Consider the following 19,994-nt stretch of genomic DNA (forward strand, 5'->3'; position numbering starts at 1 on the left):
GGATCAATGGAATATTAATTGCTTTTAAAGAGTCGGATTATCTCAATAATTGGAATTGGGGGAATATGATACGTAAGCTATCTAACATTCATGAATATCTTTAATGACAATTCATATATTGGCTACACTTACATATAAAAAAACAAAAATATTAATATTTTTCGTTCATTTTGTTTTAAATGTGAAAAAATACGTAAAATAATACATGGATGTGAAAATGTATCGGACAGTTGAGTTCATATATTTAATAATTTCAAATAACCAGCAATAAAAGGAATTATTTTTGAGCAGAAGCTTATTTGCTTTAAAGGAACTTAGATGAAAAGCAACGCTCGCTTTGATGTAACTTTGTGCGCAATCAAATACCGTATAGAAATGTCAAAACAAATCAATTAATATCGACCTTATTGATATATTACGACGATATTAATCGCAAAGCGTGGTTTCACGCTCGGATTGACCAAAATAAAAGCCTCATGTAAACGGAACGAGCGGTAATGAAAGCCTTTTTTCGTATTTTTTTATGTAAATTTTGTATAGATACGCCTTTTTGTTTTTTCGTAAAAATAAATCTCATATCTACCAGTAAAATTGTTTCGTCAAAAATAATTTTATTATTACAAACAATTGTAAATAAATGCCCAAGCATTTAGATTCATATGTGACCAAACAAACTAATAAAGTGTCTTAATCCTAAACTATGTAATATCTAAATGACCAGTGTTAAATTAATTTGATAATCCAAATTAATATATGTACTTATGTTCGTCTCATACTTATATGGAATGTTCATGTTATTGATAAAAAAAAACCAAAAAGATTAAATTCATTTTATTTACGTCATATTTGTATATGTTCATGCGGGACACTGTTCCAAGTCCGCTCATAATCGCAGACATCTGTCACCTGGTCCGCCAATGTATCTTTGTAAATGACAAATAAACAAACAACTTATTAAGTAGTTACAAACGTTTATATAATAACGAAAACTTGATTTCTCTCTCATTTCATGAAACATCTCCTCACATGGTATGGTCTAGGATTTGCTTCTTTCTATTTACTAACCAAACCACCATCCCTCGGCTATGAATACAGTATGCCGGTAGAAAAAATGATGAAATAAAAATATTAAAACACACAACCCATCAAAAGCCCTCATTAAATATCGACATGGACAAGGACACGTTTTGCAATCTATGCGTAATCCTTGCTTTGACCATCAGGTGACGAGGGAAGCTTCACACTTCCAACTTAAGCCTTAAATCAGGCTTCATTTTTACTCCCCTATGACGAGTTTTATTTATGAATAACTTCACTTGATATTCCTAGCTGTTTCACATGAGGAACAAGAAATTTACCTTTAAAACAAGTCCATAATTAATATGGCAACCTTATAAACAACAATCCTAGATAGTCTTTGTAGTAAATGTTACTTACAAAACTCATACTCGTATACATAACAATACTCGTAGGAATTTGCAAAAGCACCATTGTCATAATCTTTACAATATTACAAATCCAGGACAATCCAGCTATAACGACATGTTCTTAAATATATATATCTTGTTAAAAATACGTACGCCGTTATAACGGAGTAATTGCCACTCGGCGTCAACCAGCTGATCCCCAATTATATGGTTCAGTATGAAAAACACATATTGATCAACACGTCACCGGGACGCCATCTTGAATGTTATTAATTATAATACACGGGTTATTTTCCCTTTTTTTTTTTGCTGACAACACAAACCAAAATCTATGTACAAACGTAGCTTCAATATGTAACAGTAATTCTGCCAGATGTCATTATATACGAACTAGAATAAATAAAAATGATGGTCAAGTTGGATGGCTAGGACTAGCAAACGAAAAATTAAATAGAGATATTGCGGTTTTATATTTTAAGATTAACTAGCATAGTTCTACAATACTTTCCAGTAAAGACACATAACATGAAGATGATGAAAAAACTTCAAATCAAAACCATACTTTTTTTTATTTACACCATAATACTAATGATGATACAAATAATCTTGCTTAGAGTAATTCACAACTCAACAATCGGACAAAGAACACCTGTGACGTCTATTTAGGGATGTTTTGAAGGGTGTAGTGTTTTGTCAGCTAAATATTAGATTGATCGATCGTATCTATATATAGTTATGTGATCTGCGTGTGTGAGTATGTATCTAACATGGAGGCGTGCCTTGTGCTATTGATATTCTTGTGGCTTGATACATGCAGCTCGGCAGGGTCTTTCAAAGGAAAGAAAGCTTTACTGAGACATTCTGATTACAAAGGCTAAGACGATCGGCGGTTGCCATTTCGATCACACAAAGCCGAGCTCAGAGACTTTGTTGCATATGACTCGCATGAGTTCTCGGATATAAACAAATACGAGGACCTCAAAGCGACATATTCACTTCTTTTAACAATAAAGTATTACGAATATTTTATGTCTGGTTTTCCTCGTCCTGTCCAAAACTCATCCGACACCCGTTACGTTTATATAAATAGTTTTAATAGATTATCTAATGGTCCTATATATTCCATAGGATATGTAATATTACGACTATTTCAGTTCGCGTAAAGTAAAGAGCCTCAGTTCTAACAACATATGAGATACAATCAAACAATCGTCCCACACAAGTTTAAGTGTCTATATAATTGTGCGTTCAATTTGCGTGTCCAATCCCCAGCTGAGACCCTCATATGCTCTTCATCTTCTTGCCCTTCGTGTGCCGTGATGGCATTCGGAGATGTGATTAATATAACTCATTCATTTTAATAAATTAGAAATACAACATAAAACATTTCATTACAAATAAAATTATATAATTTTCAAATATGAAATTAAATTGTAATAGTAAAATCCACCATGGGTGAAAATATTGCTATGAGATTTCATATTCAATTTGCCACCTGTGCTCCGAACGATTTGGCCACGTGTAATAATTTTTATTGCTTTACCATTCGTGTTCGGATTTTCATTTTTCAACAAATACATGTATCGTATTGAATGCGGCATTAAAAATTACAAAGTATGCTATGTATTACGGATATAAAAAAGTTGTTAACATTCAAATGAAAATTGTATCTTGCACGCCGGATTTATTCAAACGAGAGAGACTAGATATCATTAATGACATGACACACCATGACGGAACCTAGACTTGGAGTGTGGAGGAGAGGTCTCGATGTACATCGATGTAACGCCAGTGTGAAAACCAAAACAGAGATCAAAGAGACAATGCGGGAGGGTGAATTTGTCTAGGTGATTGTCTGAACCAGATCTAATGACGCTGGAAGCGAAATAAATTGTCGATATATTAAAACAAAATTAAGCAGCTTTTGGGTTGACAAAAATATTTCATTACAGAGTCTTTTGATTTAGTTTGCATAAACTATAAATCTACACGCAAAAAAAACGTTTGCATTGTCAGCGATGACAGCGTGATTTAAAAAGTTAATATAAAAATTACGACTTTAAGTTCCTATTAATTTTGAACTTGTGTAATTTATTTAACTGTTAATGAATTCAAGGGTTCGATTGCGTTCCAAATTCAATTTTTGAAAGCTCATCCAGTGCTTTACATCGGACTCTCTAATAAGTGCGGTGAGCGGTACCGCGCACGTCATTACTCCACAAAGAGCGATGCGCCGAATACTTCGTAACAAATCTTTATCGGCTTTTTATCATTCACCTCCAACTATTTCCTTTCCAAGCCGTTGTATGTTTATGAATGATTGCAAAATTTTTGAATTTGACAAACCTTGAAATTACCCACAACTGTAATGAAAAAATCTTATATATTTAAGTAAACGCAACCGCCTGGTTTGCTACAGTACATTTTCTTTCATTCCATTGAACATATCTATATAAAATATAAATCCTTGCTTGATACCATCACCAAGTTGTTACGTATACTTATTTTTGATAAAAATACATTTCATATTTCAAATTCTTTATTTCTATGAATAAGTATTCTAATATACTCGATACAAACAACCAGCATGCATGTATCATATCGACTTATCGATCAGTAATATCACGACTTAAATCTGGAAAAAGTGTATTTGAAAATGTTTACATTTCATCTAGACGAATCCGTTAAAAATAATTATGTTTTTAAAAGGTTTCCGATAGCAATAATCAATTCAATAAATACACAATATTTTTTTCATAACTGATAGATATTTCTGAGGCAATTCGTTCCAGGAATAGCTGGAATAATATTAGTGTAGATAATGGCAATGTTACCTCTGGGGCGTGTTACAAATAGGTCGTATCCTACAAGTTACAACAGATGTGGAAGAGCACACCTTGTTTAAAATAAACAGACATCTGCGGATAATAATACAAATAGTTACAAAAAAAAAAAACAAGAAAACCATAAAGAAATAAAATCTGAATGTAATATAGAGTCTTACTTCAATAGTACGCTTTGTTACAAATTAGTGGAGGTGTTTTATACGGCCCCCGATACGTTATTTAACAGAAGAAGAATAAAATATATTGCCCTAATAATTATAGAACAATTAAAATAAACAGAAATTATACATTTTAATTACAAGACTGACATTATTTTTTATCTTATTAAAATTTATTCAAGGTCATACAACAGTTGAAAGTCACAGAATCCGCGTCGCGATATCTAAAGTCGGAACCAACAAATGATCGTTCTGCATCAATTTGTCTGGGAGTCGTTAAAATCACGTTTCCCCTTATTAATTTTTACTCCCCAGGCACGCAGGCACCGGAAACACGTTGTTATAGTCAAATTTACGATATTGATAGATGTTCCATCGATTTTAGGGGATCGTATGCGGCGAAGTAAACGTGTCGCAAATTGTGGTAATTGAAATCCAACGGTATAACAGGGATTTGTGGAAAAGTGTGATCATTTGTATTGTAATGTAAGGGAGTTGGGAAATTCAGAAAAACGCTACATTTGATTCCTTTGATATCTCCAGTATGTAATTGGTCCGTCAGTCAGTAAATGTGTTTCTTCTTTGATGTGGCTATCATTAACAACTTGTTGTACGATTTTAAAATGGTCTGCGAATTTAATTCTGTTGGTGAGTGTTTAGAGATATTGTAATGAATTGTTGTTGACTACGAAACATTAATGACATTTAAGTCGCACGTTAAAATAAAATAAACAAACGAATAACAGATATACTTAAAAATAAGGTGTTGTTATAATGCACAAATGACGGCAAATTCAAATCTTGCGTTAAATTTGGGACACCCTATATAATAATGAAAGTTATTTCAATTCAAATAAATATTTATGTAAATGTAATCAATATATTTTTTTGTGTTAAACAAAGAATTTATTATTATTTTTAAGACTTATTAGAGGAAAAGCATTAATGAATTATTTATAAAAATAAAAACAAGTTTTTGCCCGCGACTTCGTCCGCGTTAATTTCGGTATTAGTAATATATGTATAGCTGACCGGGTTAACTCTGTTCCGCGCTAGAGGCCAGCTAGATATTGGAATTTTTTTTTTCTTTTTAGATCGAACAGAATAAGGTATCCTTTGTCCGTCTCCTTTTCCATTTCCCCGCCAATTTTCAACCATATCCCGACAGCTGTTCTTGAGTTATAAATAGTGTAACTAACACATCTTATTTAGATATATATAATATATAGATTAAAATTTTGAAATACTTTTAATAATTTATTTCATCTAAATTATAATTTTGATGAAATTACTTTTTAAATGGAAAAAATAACGACTCAAGCCAAGCTATTAAAGTAAATATTTCATATAAAGCTACATTACGGACATTTTATTTCATAACTTTAAAGTAAACATTACGGTGATAACTCATACTACATATAAATCAAGCCTCAAGTCGATTCACACAGCCTGTATATTTCTTTCGAGATTCTTTACACCCTCTGACACCTTTTACCCCAACCATGGGACGTTTTACGATATTTTTTTATATATTTTTTTATAAACTTTATATAACAAAACAAATATGTATAAAAAAAAATTGTGTAAAATAATTCATATTAACAAAATAATAACTTCTTGTAAAATTCTTTAAGTAACTTTATAAAAACAATCGTCAATTCAATATATATTTTCTAAATCTAGAAACTGTAGTAATGCTTCTAGTTACTTCCCCCATCACAACATCCGACATTTGAAATTCATTCTTTAACGTGTGATGTAATAAAAATAGCGTCGGATGGCAGCGCCTGATGATGAATTATGCACCCCTCGATTTAAAGATCGCGCTGCATTAGATCCCCTTTCCGATACATTTTTTAGGCAAATTAAAGCCAAATGTTTATGAATGATTATAATTATTCTATTAGGCAATTGAATTTTATTATTTAATTACTTTACTGATTATTATCATTACACCCACGTAGATACGCGATTTATATAGTAATACGAATTTAACTAATTTAATGAGAAAAATTTCACAGCTGATTACACATTCCCATTGGCGATGAGATTTTTATATTTGCGGGCACAAAAAACCCAACAGACAAACCACTTCATATTAAATTACTGCCGACTTCTATTGTGAATTTCAGGCTCTTATTTGGAAGGAAAAATTACAAAAAAAAAGGTATTAGAAGCGTTGAAAACAGGGGATCTTAAGATATAAAAGAGACGATCATGATAAAAATATTACAGGTCATAAACTAAAATATCCAAAAACAAAACGAAAAATCCTTAACCTACACATGAGTTAAGAAGGATCTAATGATAAGGTTAAGTTAAACTAAATATAATACGCTTGGACCATAAAGTCATGAATAGGAATAAGCCAGATCAAAGTTTACAATAGGATTGTATAATGTAAAATAATAACCGAATCACAGAGAGACCACGGGGATGTTCTGAACCCACAGCCGTTTGCTGAATCACCTCAGCCTAATAGAGTGTGAATTATCCCTCCATGACTTTCCTTTCTTCGCTAATGTTCTGATTTCCTTTAAATCGGATAAGTGAATCAGGATTCCTAGATTGGGGAAACTAAAGCGAAATTAATTGCTCCTACGAGATGATAATTTATTTTTCTCGTCCCCTACGTTTAATGCTTGATTTACTAGATTTATTTATTTAATTTATTTATTAACAAATATCAAAATTTCAAAAAAAAAGCCATAACTTTTCTTTTATTTTGGAAACATGGTTCTTAAATATATTGTAGTCAATCATTATATTACGAATACAAAATAAATAATACAATAAAATCCTAGTGCTGTTCTTTTCAATGTCGTTTCTTGTGCTCACGATACTATGATTAACTTAAATTATAGAATGATAATATTAATTCCGATATCATTGTTTGCAACAGAACCGTCTCCATAGCGTCAATCAATATTTTTAGTAAGCTTTTGATAACAAAGCAGTAAATTTCCAAATGATATCAGAACGCGCAAGATAATGATGTCGTTACAAAGTCTGTGTTGTGGAAACTTAGGGATGAGTTGAATAATAACGTGCAGCCTGCTAGTTTTGTCTGTGATGGAGTTTGGCTAATTGACTGTGAACGTCGCCTTTGTTGTGGCCGACTGATCATTTAGATGGAAAATTTTGATATTCTTATTTAGAGCTCTCTGAATGGGCCTCTTAAGTAGCCCAATAAGCACTGATACGTTTTATAGAACGTTCGTTGGATGAACTTAATCACGTCACACATATCATATTATAATTGGGGAATTGAAGAATGTCAAACGACGCCTCTTCACAGAACAGTGTCACGTGGTAACAAATAAACACTGACATGTTTTTGCACCCATTTATTTCAGGTAATTTTTTTGTCACACTAGAATTGAAAATGTCTTAATAGACATGAAATTGTCTGAACGAAAGGAGTTATGTAACAAATCGAAGGAACAAGATTTATCTGCAATCCCTATAACAATTTTTACGTACATTTATAATAACTAATTACCATTATATAGTGGTTTATCAAGGAAGTTGTATATCTGTTGACCTTTTACAGTGACACTTAAAATTACTGCCGTTACCAGTACTAACGACACACTAAATAAGGCCAAGCGCCATATGAATTTGCAACAATAGCTAGACGTAAAATATAGCAGTATTAGGAATTAATCGTGACTTCGAGGAGTTACACAATCAATACCTATTGGAAAATTAAACTTAAATTATAAATGCACGACCGATTTGCTCCTTTGTATGTTATTCGAGCCTTAGTGCTCTGAGAATTTATATAGAATTTTGAATATTATTTTTTTTCAATAGATTTTAGTAAATTCTTGCCTTCGGAAACTAATACCCGTGTCATATACAATTAATTTAATATATATATTATTTATTTTTACATATTTTTTGTAAATAATAGTAAGTATAGATTATGAAATATATTGTTGAGTAACTTGTTATTAACGTAGGTAGGTCGTTTTAAGGTCAAATAATTCTCTAAAGAATTTTCTGTAGGAACTTTCTGTAGATAATTAATTGAAGCCCTGGCTCTCCAATTTCAATTCTATTTCGTTATTAATAAAAAAAATATTTGAATTTTAACAAAAAATTAAGAGATTACCTACAACAAAAATTAAACTATGATCGTTTGGAAGAAAATGTATAATTTTTTATATGTATTTAATTATTAACGTTATTATCAATTTAATTTTTTAATCTCGTAGCGCTCACGCGAATATTGAATATTTAAAGAGTTTCCACTAAGATATCACAAAAATAATTAATTTATATTATCCTGTTAATATTATAAATTCAAAAGTTTTTACGATGTGTGGATGTAAGGTCATTTATTAAAAAATACTGAACGGATTTTAATGCAACTTTACAGTAAAAACTTTAAAATAATATATAGTAGTCCGAATTCTGAAGCCTTAAAGACGAATTGAAAATTGGATAAAGCTGAAAGTTTTATTGTACATTTATATCACATCAATTTAATCTTACGAAAATATAGATACCAAACATATTCGTGTAACAGTTTAAGACGATTTAAAACTAGACAAATCGTTCGTAAGTTACGATATTTTTTGGATGCGGTAACCAGAAGTGATATTGTAATGTTGTCATAGTAACTTAATTAAAAATCGATATGGCACAGCAATAACAGGTTTCACGTGTTCGTGTTTATTTTGAGATCATCCCTTGAGATATTGTTGTTTGCTCTCCGTCTTCTATATTCCATTAATCCGCCGATCATATAAAAAAATCAGTAGCTATATGCTTCGGATAACTGACACACTTATTTAAATTGGTATATAATACATTTTATAGTTGAATTCCCTTAAATAAACTATGATTTAGATTTTTGAAACATATACGTGATATATGGGAATACAGTCATATTATTTTTATCAAAGAAACAATACATATACATATATATATAACTTTCAGTTTCAACCGAGACTATACACTTTCTTAAACTTCTTTATTTACTTACATTTAAAACACAATTTTAATTTACATTAATAATTCAGACAGTACTAGAGACGGGATGAGAAATGAGAATGAATGTGCCGTTGTTTAAAATGTATAATGTACAGTGAAATAGAATTAAGTGAATGTAGAATTAAAGAAAGGAGACACTCACAGCGTTGAGAGCTTCCATCTCGTATGGACTGAGCTTGTAGGAAGCATCGCTACCCACCAGCCGGAGAGAAGACCTGCGAGGTGAAGATCCACATTATATATTAGTGATACAACTAGGAACATAAATGGAACAGAATATAAATAGAATAGAATAGAATACAACAGTATATATTTTACTATATATTTTTTTATTTTATTATGTTGTTGTGAGCTTTAAAAAACGTAATTATATAAAAAAAAACTTTAAATTTTTTATCATTTTAATGTAAAACAGAAAAGAAAAAGTGGATATCAGATCTCTTCTTATTTAAGTGTTATAATATATATATACGATATAAAATATTTATCAAAATAACATGTACCCCTTTCTATTTCAATCGAATCTACAAATGCGTATAGAATTAATATTCATCTTTATAGCGTTTTATTTGAATAAAAGAAAAATTAAGTAAGTAATGGAACAATGTACTATACTAATTTGTTTAGTTGTGATGTTCTTTATAAGGTGGATCGTATTAATAAAATCGAAATTTCATAAATTGAACGACAAGATTCACTACTATACGCCTTGTTCAGTATATTCTTTTTTTTTCATATATATCCATAACGTGATGTACATCAAAACGTTATTTACTCGGTTATTGACTCAGTCATGTACTATTTTGTCTTACTCGACGTTTCGACAAATTTTCAGCCGATCAAGATAAATAATTATTTTTTTTATCGCGTTTAACCCAAAGGGTTTTTAAAATAGTTATTTTTGTATATTATCAGACCTTATATAACACGAATACTTATATTATAAGTTTTTTTTTTCAACCCATTCCATTAATTCCATTCCATTATCATATGCTCAGTTTCCACTGACTCAATGTTAAACTTAAAACCTGCAAGCTTACAATCTTTTATAAACAATTACTTGAGCATAATAAGTTCTTTTTAACATATAGTGAGGATAAAGATAGCATATATAATATGGCTGTATACTCGTATATAAAAGCCACATGGAAGGTTTTAATTCAGTACACGCTATTAATACAGAGCAGGTAAAACAAATACGTTCATTTCCTGCGAGAGGACAAATTACAGCCCCTTACTCACTTGCAACTTCCGTCTTTTATATATAATAATTATGTATATCGATTAAGGACATAGTATGTTATATCTTACCAATCAGGTATGTATGTCTTTCATATTTAATAGATTGAAAGCGAATTTTAATTTCAATTTATATATGTCTAGAATAATCGTTACATATAAAGACTGTTGAAATTATTTGTAGTTCCTTTAGAATAAAATGATTTGAAATTGTTTTTATGAATCCAATTTCAAAGATGAATAGCTCAAAACGTCTGTCATGGATCTTAAAAAACCTTTTCACTATAGAAAAAATCAACTGTGATGATTTAGTTAGTTTTTCACTTCATTCATTTACACATTATTTTTTGTTTATTATATCTAACTTATTACATCATAGTATTGTATGATAAGAGTTTAGTTCCTATTAGTTTAAACCTATATTACAGCGCAGTAAAGCCTTGAGATGTAAATTGTAACTTATTCCAAGTGACAAATAAATCTTGGTCCATATTGCTAGCGTTCTGCTTGAGTCTTAACTGCTAGAACAGCAATGATTCATAATTAAACACGGTATTTACGATCAGCAAGTAATTTGAGGCAATAAGACCTGTTCCCGTACAATAACGACGTTAGTTCGAAGCCACTTGAGTTTTACCTTCAACTTCCTACGGCACTTACTACGGTAACTCATAATATAGACTCGAAATCATCTAAGACGATATTTACAATGAAGGAGAACACAAGATGATGAAAAGAAAACGATGAAGCTCGTTCGGACTTCAGCTTTTGTTTTAACCTAAACATTTAATCAATTCTTTTTTTGTATATTTCTGTGTATATAATATAAGGCAGTAATACCTGCTAAAGATTCACTGCTAAAGCCTAAGGTTTACAATAAGCATTACCGCTTTGTGCTTTAAGACAATTTTAATGAAACCTCCGTGTTTGATATTAAAATTCCATCCCAATACAAAACTTACAATTTAAAAAATAGCATATATTCTTCGACGACTTTTCCAACTCCATCAAAATCAGCTTAACCGTTCGGCCACAGTAAAGGACGTTCACTTCGATGTAGTATTAATATAAAAAGTATGTATAACTAGAATATTATTGATTACGGACTCGGAAAAAATGTGAACACCCTTAAAGCTGGAGCTGCAACAGAACAACATGAGAAAATAGAAGGATAACACAGAACAAATTGATTTTTCTTTATCTTTAAGTCCTTTTTAGCCCCAGCTATGACCCATTTCATTTTTTTAACCTTTTTTGGTTTTGACACAAATACAATATAATTAATCTATATATTTTTAGTGAAGCTGTTAATGTTTCGAGTTGAATTTCCCAGCCGATGGTAGCATTTAGTATGGTCACAGGGGGCTGCCGGCCTGAGGCTGTCTGCTCTTATTAATATTCCAGCTCGCGTGTAAGATGACATCGCTGCGGCCAATTGCCTTACGTACTATGCACGCCAGGGTATAAATATGTAATTTATCTTTAAGGATCTTTATTAAGACGAATTTTACGAACATAAGTGTGGCTTGCTGTTGAATTAATAGTTCGCATATTACTAATTCTGGATTACTCTTAGAGATATGATCAAATGTTCAGGAATTATGACGTAACAGTAAATATAGCGTATTTAGTGTTTTTTACTCTGATATTTGTCAAACTTCTTCCCTTCTTTTTTTATTTTTTTTCTCAGCTTACTTATATAATATTATGGTTTGTGCAAAAAAATATGATAAATAGATTTCAAATAGATTATAAAATGCGATATACAATGATTAATATTGAAGTCGAACATCCACGAATTTACCTTCACAATATCAGACTGACTTGAAGGTCACGTCGCAGTACTGAAGTTAATAGTTCTGCTTTACCTCAGATCTTAATACGAGTTTGTTTCGTATACTAAATACCAACAGTTTCGATGATTTCTGATCATAAATCTCAGTACGTAATGTTGTGACGCAACTTCATGTTACAGTTATTTATATCGTTCTTTATAAAATCAAAAAGACCTTCTTTCAGGATAAAAGTGATTTTTTATTAAATCATTGCCATTAAAATGAACGTGAATGGACTAAATAGTTTAATAAAATTGTTCTTTCTCATATATATATGGAAAATTAATTATTATATCTTATTTATAAATAAAATAATTGAAATAAATCCTACTTTTCAAAGATAACAAAAGGCTTTGTGTAAATAAATAATGTTTTGTTAGTCAGCTCTCAAACTATACGGCTATGGCTTGCCATTTAATAGACAATACTCACGACACGTTATACTTTCTTTCAAAACAAAGAGGCACGGTTACGAAACTATTCATAACTACGTTTCCAACCAATGAATACATTATCTTTTCAAAATGAAATCACACGCCGGCTTTAATATATTATTGGTGTACTGATATTTGGTTTAGCTATTGAAAATATATGCTTTTACTAGTACTATAAGTAATAGATACAATACGCTACTCAAAGAGGATTCTTCAATTCCGAACCTCGATATTTCTAACTTATTTCATCTGAACCTTAATCACATATCACAAGATTTAATCTTAGATTTTCTATACAAAGTTATCAAGCCCAAATCTGACTGTTAGCTAGTCTTCGTCGTATCTGTCGCAACCTTTGACCCCTCATGCAGATTCCCACGTCACACAATATCTCATAAATTCTATTACACTCGGCTTTCATTTTAGATTAATTTTTCTCAACTATTAATAATAATTCTAAGAGTTTTTACTTTAATGAGATCTAAGATTTTCGCGAGTATTAATTTAAATGAAACTAGTATTATTCGGATTTACTACGCGGATTTTATTATTTAAAAACTACATAATCCCGACGTTTCGGTTACTTTGCAGCAACCGTGATCACGGGCAGACGAGGTGTCCTCGGTTATGTAGTTTTTAAATAATAAAATCCGCGTAGTAAATCCTAATAATACTAGTTTCAGTTTTTACTTTATTTGTACTCGATGTGTAGATATAATTTAAGATTGTAATGACGTTCAATATAATAGTTGGACAGGTAAAGTGGCTTTTAAGTACAGCTTTAGCACCCGGCAGTGCGTGTCTCGAACGTTGGAATTGAATTCTCACCGAACATTCATGATTGCTCTCATTTAATAAAATTATCCTGTATTTCATTGTAACTAGTGCTATCATTTAACCGACGGTACTATTATTACCACACGTTTACAGTATTATGATTAGATAGATTTTAACCGCGGTTTCGCTTGTTTTCCACAACAGGCTGTTATTACATCACTACTACTACTACTCAGATCAAGGCCTAGAAGTTTCGCATTTTTTTAGGTATTTCGACGTAGTTATACCCTAGCTTCATTGCTACAAAAAGATCCTCATCTGATATTTTTTATGTAAACCATTAATACATTAGGTACATTATTTATTGAGTACAACATATTTTGCTGGATTACAGGAGTAAGAAGTAAGCATCATCTTGTCCTATTATGCAAACCTTGATCAGATTTGCATAAAGACATCACAAAACATCAAAAATCTTAAGTGCTTCATAATGAAACATTATAATTTTTCTCGTTTTTTCTGTTGTCTGCTACCTTTTTTTATTCTCTCTTTCTCTCACAAGAATTTCTTAAGAGACAGAAGATAAATACCAGGTAAAAAGAATATGGATGAATAAGAGAAAAAATGTATATAAAGTTAAGCTTCATATAATAATCATTACAATGATGTCTAAGATATTCACGTGTGAACATTAATAAAAAACTATTTTTTTCGGATACTACGATATTTACAAGAGCGTGGCCACACTTTAAAACCTCAAGACACAGTGAGGGTATTTTGCGTGTAACCAGAGAAAAAGAAAATTAAGTAGAAAATTAAGAATTGGCTGGCGGTAGATGACAATTAACCAGACTTCCATCCCGTCTTTCCGTGATCTAGGTTGCTGTAAAGGAACCGAAACGTCAGGATTATATAGGAATAAAATAATAAAAAACGCATAGTATCCGAAAAACTAAGTATCATTTAATTATGTCTTATAGTAACATTTTGCCAACAATATTTTCAGTACATACATTGTAATTGCCGACACACGCTTATATTAAGGACGTGTGAGTTGTTTCTGTTAAAACAGACTGATTCGCAATATTACTTCAATAAAAATAATGCAATTTCAAAAAAATATCGATATTTTTTTTTGTTCACAAGTTGGTGATTAGTAGTTAACTGTTATTATTACCGGACATAAGGGGATTACAGCTTAGGGCATGTATACACTTGGTTAGTCTATTACAATTGCTCATTATTTTATTACCTTATACTAAACGACGGTGTGCATATTATATTTCGACATTATTTAAGGAGAATTTATTTACCTAAAAATCATTTAAATCATACGTGGTTTTTGGATAAAAAACAAAGGCGCACACAATAACGCATAAATAATTTGTAATGTAAGGATATTTTTAATAGTTTTAAAAACGATAATATTTTAGTAACACCCACATCTGATTACGTTATATGGGTATGTTTATAAAACATATCATTATTATGGAATACAGTCAGATTTTCTTAAATTTATAACGTTCTCCAAGATAAGTTTTTTTTATCGTGTAAATGAAACAAAGTTTTTTCGAGAAATCATTTTTCATCTCGTCTAACCGAGATGACAGTTGCTGTAAAGACAACGAAGCTTCGGTGTTATGTAGATATAAAATAATAAAAAGACGCGTAGTATAAAACGTGTACACGCGAAAATCGTTGATATATTTTGTTTGTCTTTTTCAATTAATATAATTTAGAAATCTATCCTTTTTTATTTTGGTGAACTTCAATATCATTAAATGGGTGGAATATAACTGAGAAAAATAACTCGAAATACTTTTTTAATAGATAAACGAGTAAACAGAAGCTTTTGTCCACGACTTTGCTTGATTTATAAACATATCAATTTCCTTTATGTTCTGAGTTCGATTTTATGATTGATAAATTAGTCAACAAATATAAAATACATTTAACTATATTTTCAATTGAAAATATTTTAACGAACCAAATCCTTTTCTATGTCAGCCTCTTATAAGATTTTTATATTGTATGAAAGTTTCGAATTCGTTATAATTTACTTATTTCACAGAGATTATCCCTGCAACATAATTTCTTGCACTTAGAATATCAAAATGGGAGAGACGTTGGTTTGTATAGAATTATTTTGACAGATGGCCGTAGTTATTTATATTGCAGAGGGTGTAAATTACACTTTACGTCCTTGAAGTGTCAATTGTGAATGTTATGGGGAAGAAGGTTTTGAGTTATAAACCTTTTCCGAGTAATTATTGTACGTCATCCTTGTTTCTACTAATTGAATTACATCCCTGACGCTGAGAGGTCGTGTTTATAACTATCCTTGTGATGAAGTAAATAAATATTTTAACTAAAGCTGTTGCCGATGTTTATAAAAGTCAGAGAGGTTTCTAGAAGTATTCATAAAACATGTGATGCATTGGAACATAAGGAATATAATGGACAGATCAATTAAAAACAGTAATAAATCAGTAGCCAAATTCTTCCTAATTAATACGTTATTATAATTATTAAAGGACAATTTGAAACGTAAACACTACCGTAAGAAAAAGGCAAGCAGTTTGACAGATTTAAAATGTTCATTAGGTTAGTAACATGCAAATGTCGTAATTAATACACTAGCTGGTTCAGATAACTGAATTTTAACATAAGAAAATATACATAAAAAATGAACTGAGAAACATTCAGAGCATAAAATAATGGGCTTCACTCTACCTTTACCTTCAGTGTATTATTGGCACAAAGGCATTACTGACCATATCGATTACGTCTTGTATCACGCTCCACGGAACAATACACAATTTATGTACTGCAGAAGCAATCCAATACCCACTATAATAGCTAAGATTACCTGACTTCGCATGTTCGTTGCGTATTTTCTAACGATTGTTAATAATGTTGCATCAGTGTTTATATCTTAATACTTCTAGAAACTTATATATATATATAATTAAGCAATAATTTTAAAAGATCTAATTTAAAAGTCATATACTGTTGTATGTGATCACTTTAAATAATGTCATGTTATTTAAATATGTAGTTACTTACACGATATGGGAGTGCGTGAGGTTTGCAGTCAAACCTTTAGAATTGATGTCATCCGTTCAGAACAGCTTTAGTTTTAAACAAGCAACAAAGGTTTCTAATTCAGACTGTAGGTATATGTCTCAATTATTTTGTATATCACCTCACATATTTTTTAATGGATTTATTTTATTGTTTTTTTTTTAACTGTTTATTTAAGTAATTTTTTTTAAACCCAATTTTAAAAACACCCACATGTTACAATTCTGGCGAAATATAGAAGTCAGAACCATTAAAAGTATTTTTTGCAAATATAAATTTTGGTACAAAAAAAACATTTACAAATTATTCTACACGAGTAGTTTTAGCTATTTTGCATTCTTGTATTTAAATTCAATTTTATATGAGAAAGTAGAAACCTTGATTATGAAAAAAATTAATTAATTCGCGACAACGCTCTTTAGGAGCACCCTTGTGTAACTCATTGCCTATCAATATTTTTTGAAGCTTATCCTTAAAACGTGGAACGCGTCCACATAACACGTAATCACTATATATTAGTGTAATTCCTGTTATTACGCTATGAAGACTGTATCTGGACATCAGGTATTCAGGAATTCAATGCAATAGACATTATTGTGAAGTGATTTATTATCCTGTAGCTATTCTACTTGGACGTAATGGATGAAGTTTTGCAATTTAATTGTCTAAGTACTAACTGACTAATATCTTGGACAAACATATATCGGTGATCCAATTAGTTCCAACTATCAAGTTCAATGATTCACTAATATTGTTTATTTTTTACCCTTTACAGTTTTTGTCCATCTTATTCTATTTAGCATGTCGCATTACGGACAGTCTCGGAGGGGGGATAAAGTAGAAGAAGATCGACAGAATCTGACAATTAAGCATTTATTGCCTCGTCCTAGGAACCAAAAAAATCTGTTAATTTTATAAAACCACACCAAATTTCATAACAATTATCCAAGTGTTAAGTCTGTGCATCAATAATAATTATACCTTGGTTGTTTTCAGAGGTAAAACACTTGTAGCAAAAGGGTCTATTACCGCCATCTGGAATTCAAAGTTGATATAAAACTACGACCGAACAGCGCCATCTAGCATCATCTTTTCTCATTTGAATGAAACGTGTTCTGCACAAAAATATTCTTCTTTATCAATAGATGGCGCCAGCAGTTAGAGTAACAAGTGAATTATAAATCTCGATCGGTAAACAAAATAAAAGTTAATTTATTAATTTCAATATAATTAAAATGATGAATGTCATAGAAATCAGCAATTAATCATGAACTAAAAGAAATATTATAATTTATTAATCTCCATCTTTAAAAAGTCAATTTTTATAAAAGTAATAGACCTACCATGACTGTTTAAACCAAATCTACGAAATCTTTTTATTGACCTTTGACTTGCAAAAAGTTGCCAACGCAAGCATCCATCGTCATTTCATAGACAATGGCGCAATTTTGGAGCCTTATCATTCGCAAACCGCGATCAAATGACCGTCCCCCAATAGAACAGCTTACCCTAGACTATTATCATCATACAGTGCACACCGATTAAGACCCCTATATTTTGGGGCTGCCATTTTTCTTTTATCCATTTTCTATGGTTGCTTGCCAGTGCTTCTGACATCTCAACGATTTTTGAAAATCATTTTTAACATTTTAGAGGTGAAGAATAAGTTTTATTGACTCGTAAAACAATAATTATATTTGCATTATAATTAATTTATTGCCATAAATTCTGTGTAAAACGGACGCTTGAAGCATTTCGCGATGTTTATAAATGGAGAGTCTTATTGACAGCTTCCTTTATCTTTGATCTGCGAACTGCCAGTTATTTAAATCCAGATAATATGTCCATCCCAAAGAAATCAACGAACATTTTTAAGCCTGGTAACACTTGAAGTGCTAAAAATAAAAGTAAATTTGCGTTTTATGACAAACATGAAATGTGATATAAGAACTTTATAAACATAACGAATTTTTTAACGCAACTTCGACTTGCTTTTAAATATATATAGTGAAAGAAATAATTTAGTTTAGTTTTCAGTCAATATTATGACATTTTTTTTTAACTTTTAATATGTTAATGTTTAATATGAAGCAGTACTATAATATTCGAGTCTTTCCGACACTTGTTAGTTACAGCCCATTGATACTTAGGCAGCTCTCTGCATGTTATCTATAAAACACAGGCCAATTTGTACTCTACTTAAATACATTAAAGTACAAACTTAGTTTGGCATTTCTTTACTTCTCTTTTATTTACAAACGAAACCTTGAACATTTTAACTTATAAATCATACAGTACAGAAAAAGGACAGGATAACCGCAACAACAAAACCTCACAAAGAATTTTAGCACCTATTTTAAGATAATAGATGTTATAGTCGGCTGAATACTTACTACAAGTTCCTCTGTGTAAGAATTTAGAATAGTCATCAAATGGAGTTACAACACAGAAAACTGTTCAAAGTATTTTGACTGCTATATCAACTACAATAAGTTGTATAATCGCATGTATATTAGTTTCGCATGGCTCTCTGTAACCGTACTCAGAAGTCATAACTGACCAGCTCAACGGCACGTGGCCGGAACCACATGGCGGATCAAAGGAAACAGAGTTAGTGCTGTCACAATACCGCGTTTGTTACAGATTTAGTGCAGAATTGTTAAGGTTGTTTTATGATTACAGAAATAGTACTTGAAAATAGCCGTAAACACTATTATGAACATCTATGAACAACTATGAACATCTATGAACATCTGTGAATATCTATGAACACTTTCCTGTAACTTTAGTATTCATGAATACATAGAAAATGATATAATATCATGATTAAGTTATCGAAGTTACTTGCTTGTAGAAAGAATTAAAAATACAAGCTTCTTTTAACATTCCTTCGTTACATTACTGAATTGCGTATAACATTCTTCCGGCAGTTATATTAGAAACAAAAAATATATTTTATAAGAATATGCAGATATCAGTATGAGCTAAATGAATTAAATAAAAAGTCCGATTTAAAACAATTCAAATTATATTATAATAGGAAGAAATGTAGTGAGATTCAGGAGATGACGAAATTCAAATTGATGGACGGAAATGAGTTTTGTAATAAAACTTAATTAACTGGATCAAAAGGGAATTTTAACCAAAATAAATTGTAAAACAGACTGCCGATCTGTTTACATACACCTGAATA

At 30.8% G+C, this 19,994-nt stretch overlaps 1 protein-coding gene across 1 annotated transcript in view; it reads right to left on the reverse strand.

The window, feature by feature from the left end:
- LOC116768334 (kinesin-like protein CG14535) overlaps positions 1 to 19,994 on the reverse strand; it is a 174,812-nt gene that overhangs the window by 121,545 nt on the left and 33,273 nt on the right. Inside the window, exon 3 of the mRNA XM_061526445.1 lies at positions 9,575 to 9,647. Within this exon, the coding sequence (XP_061382429.1) occupies positions 9,575 to 9,647 (73 nt within the window). The remainder of the gene's footprint in view (positions 1 to 9,574; positions 9,648 to 19,994) is intronic.

This window comes from Danaus plexippus, chromosome 4 (assembly GCF_018135715.1).
Source record: "Danaus plexippus chromosome 4, MEX_DaPlex, whole genome shotgun sequence".
Taxonomy (NCBI): domain Eukaryota; kingdom Metazoa; phylum Arthropoda; class Insecta; order Lepidoptera; family Nymphalidae; genus Danaus; species Danaus plexippus.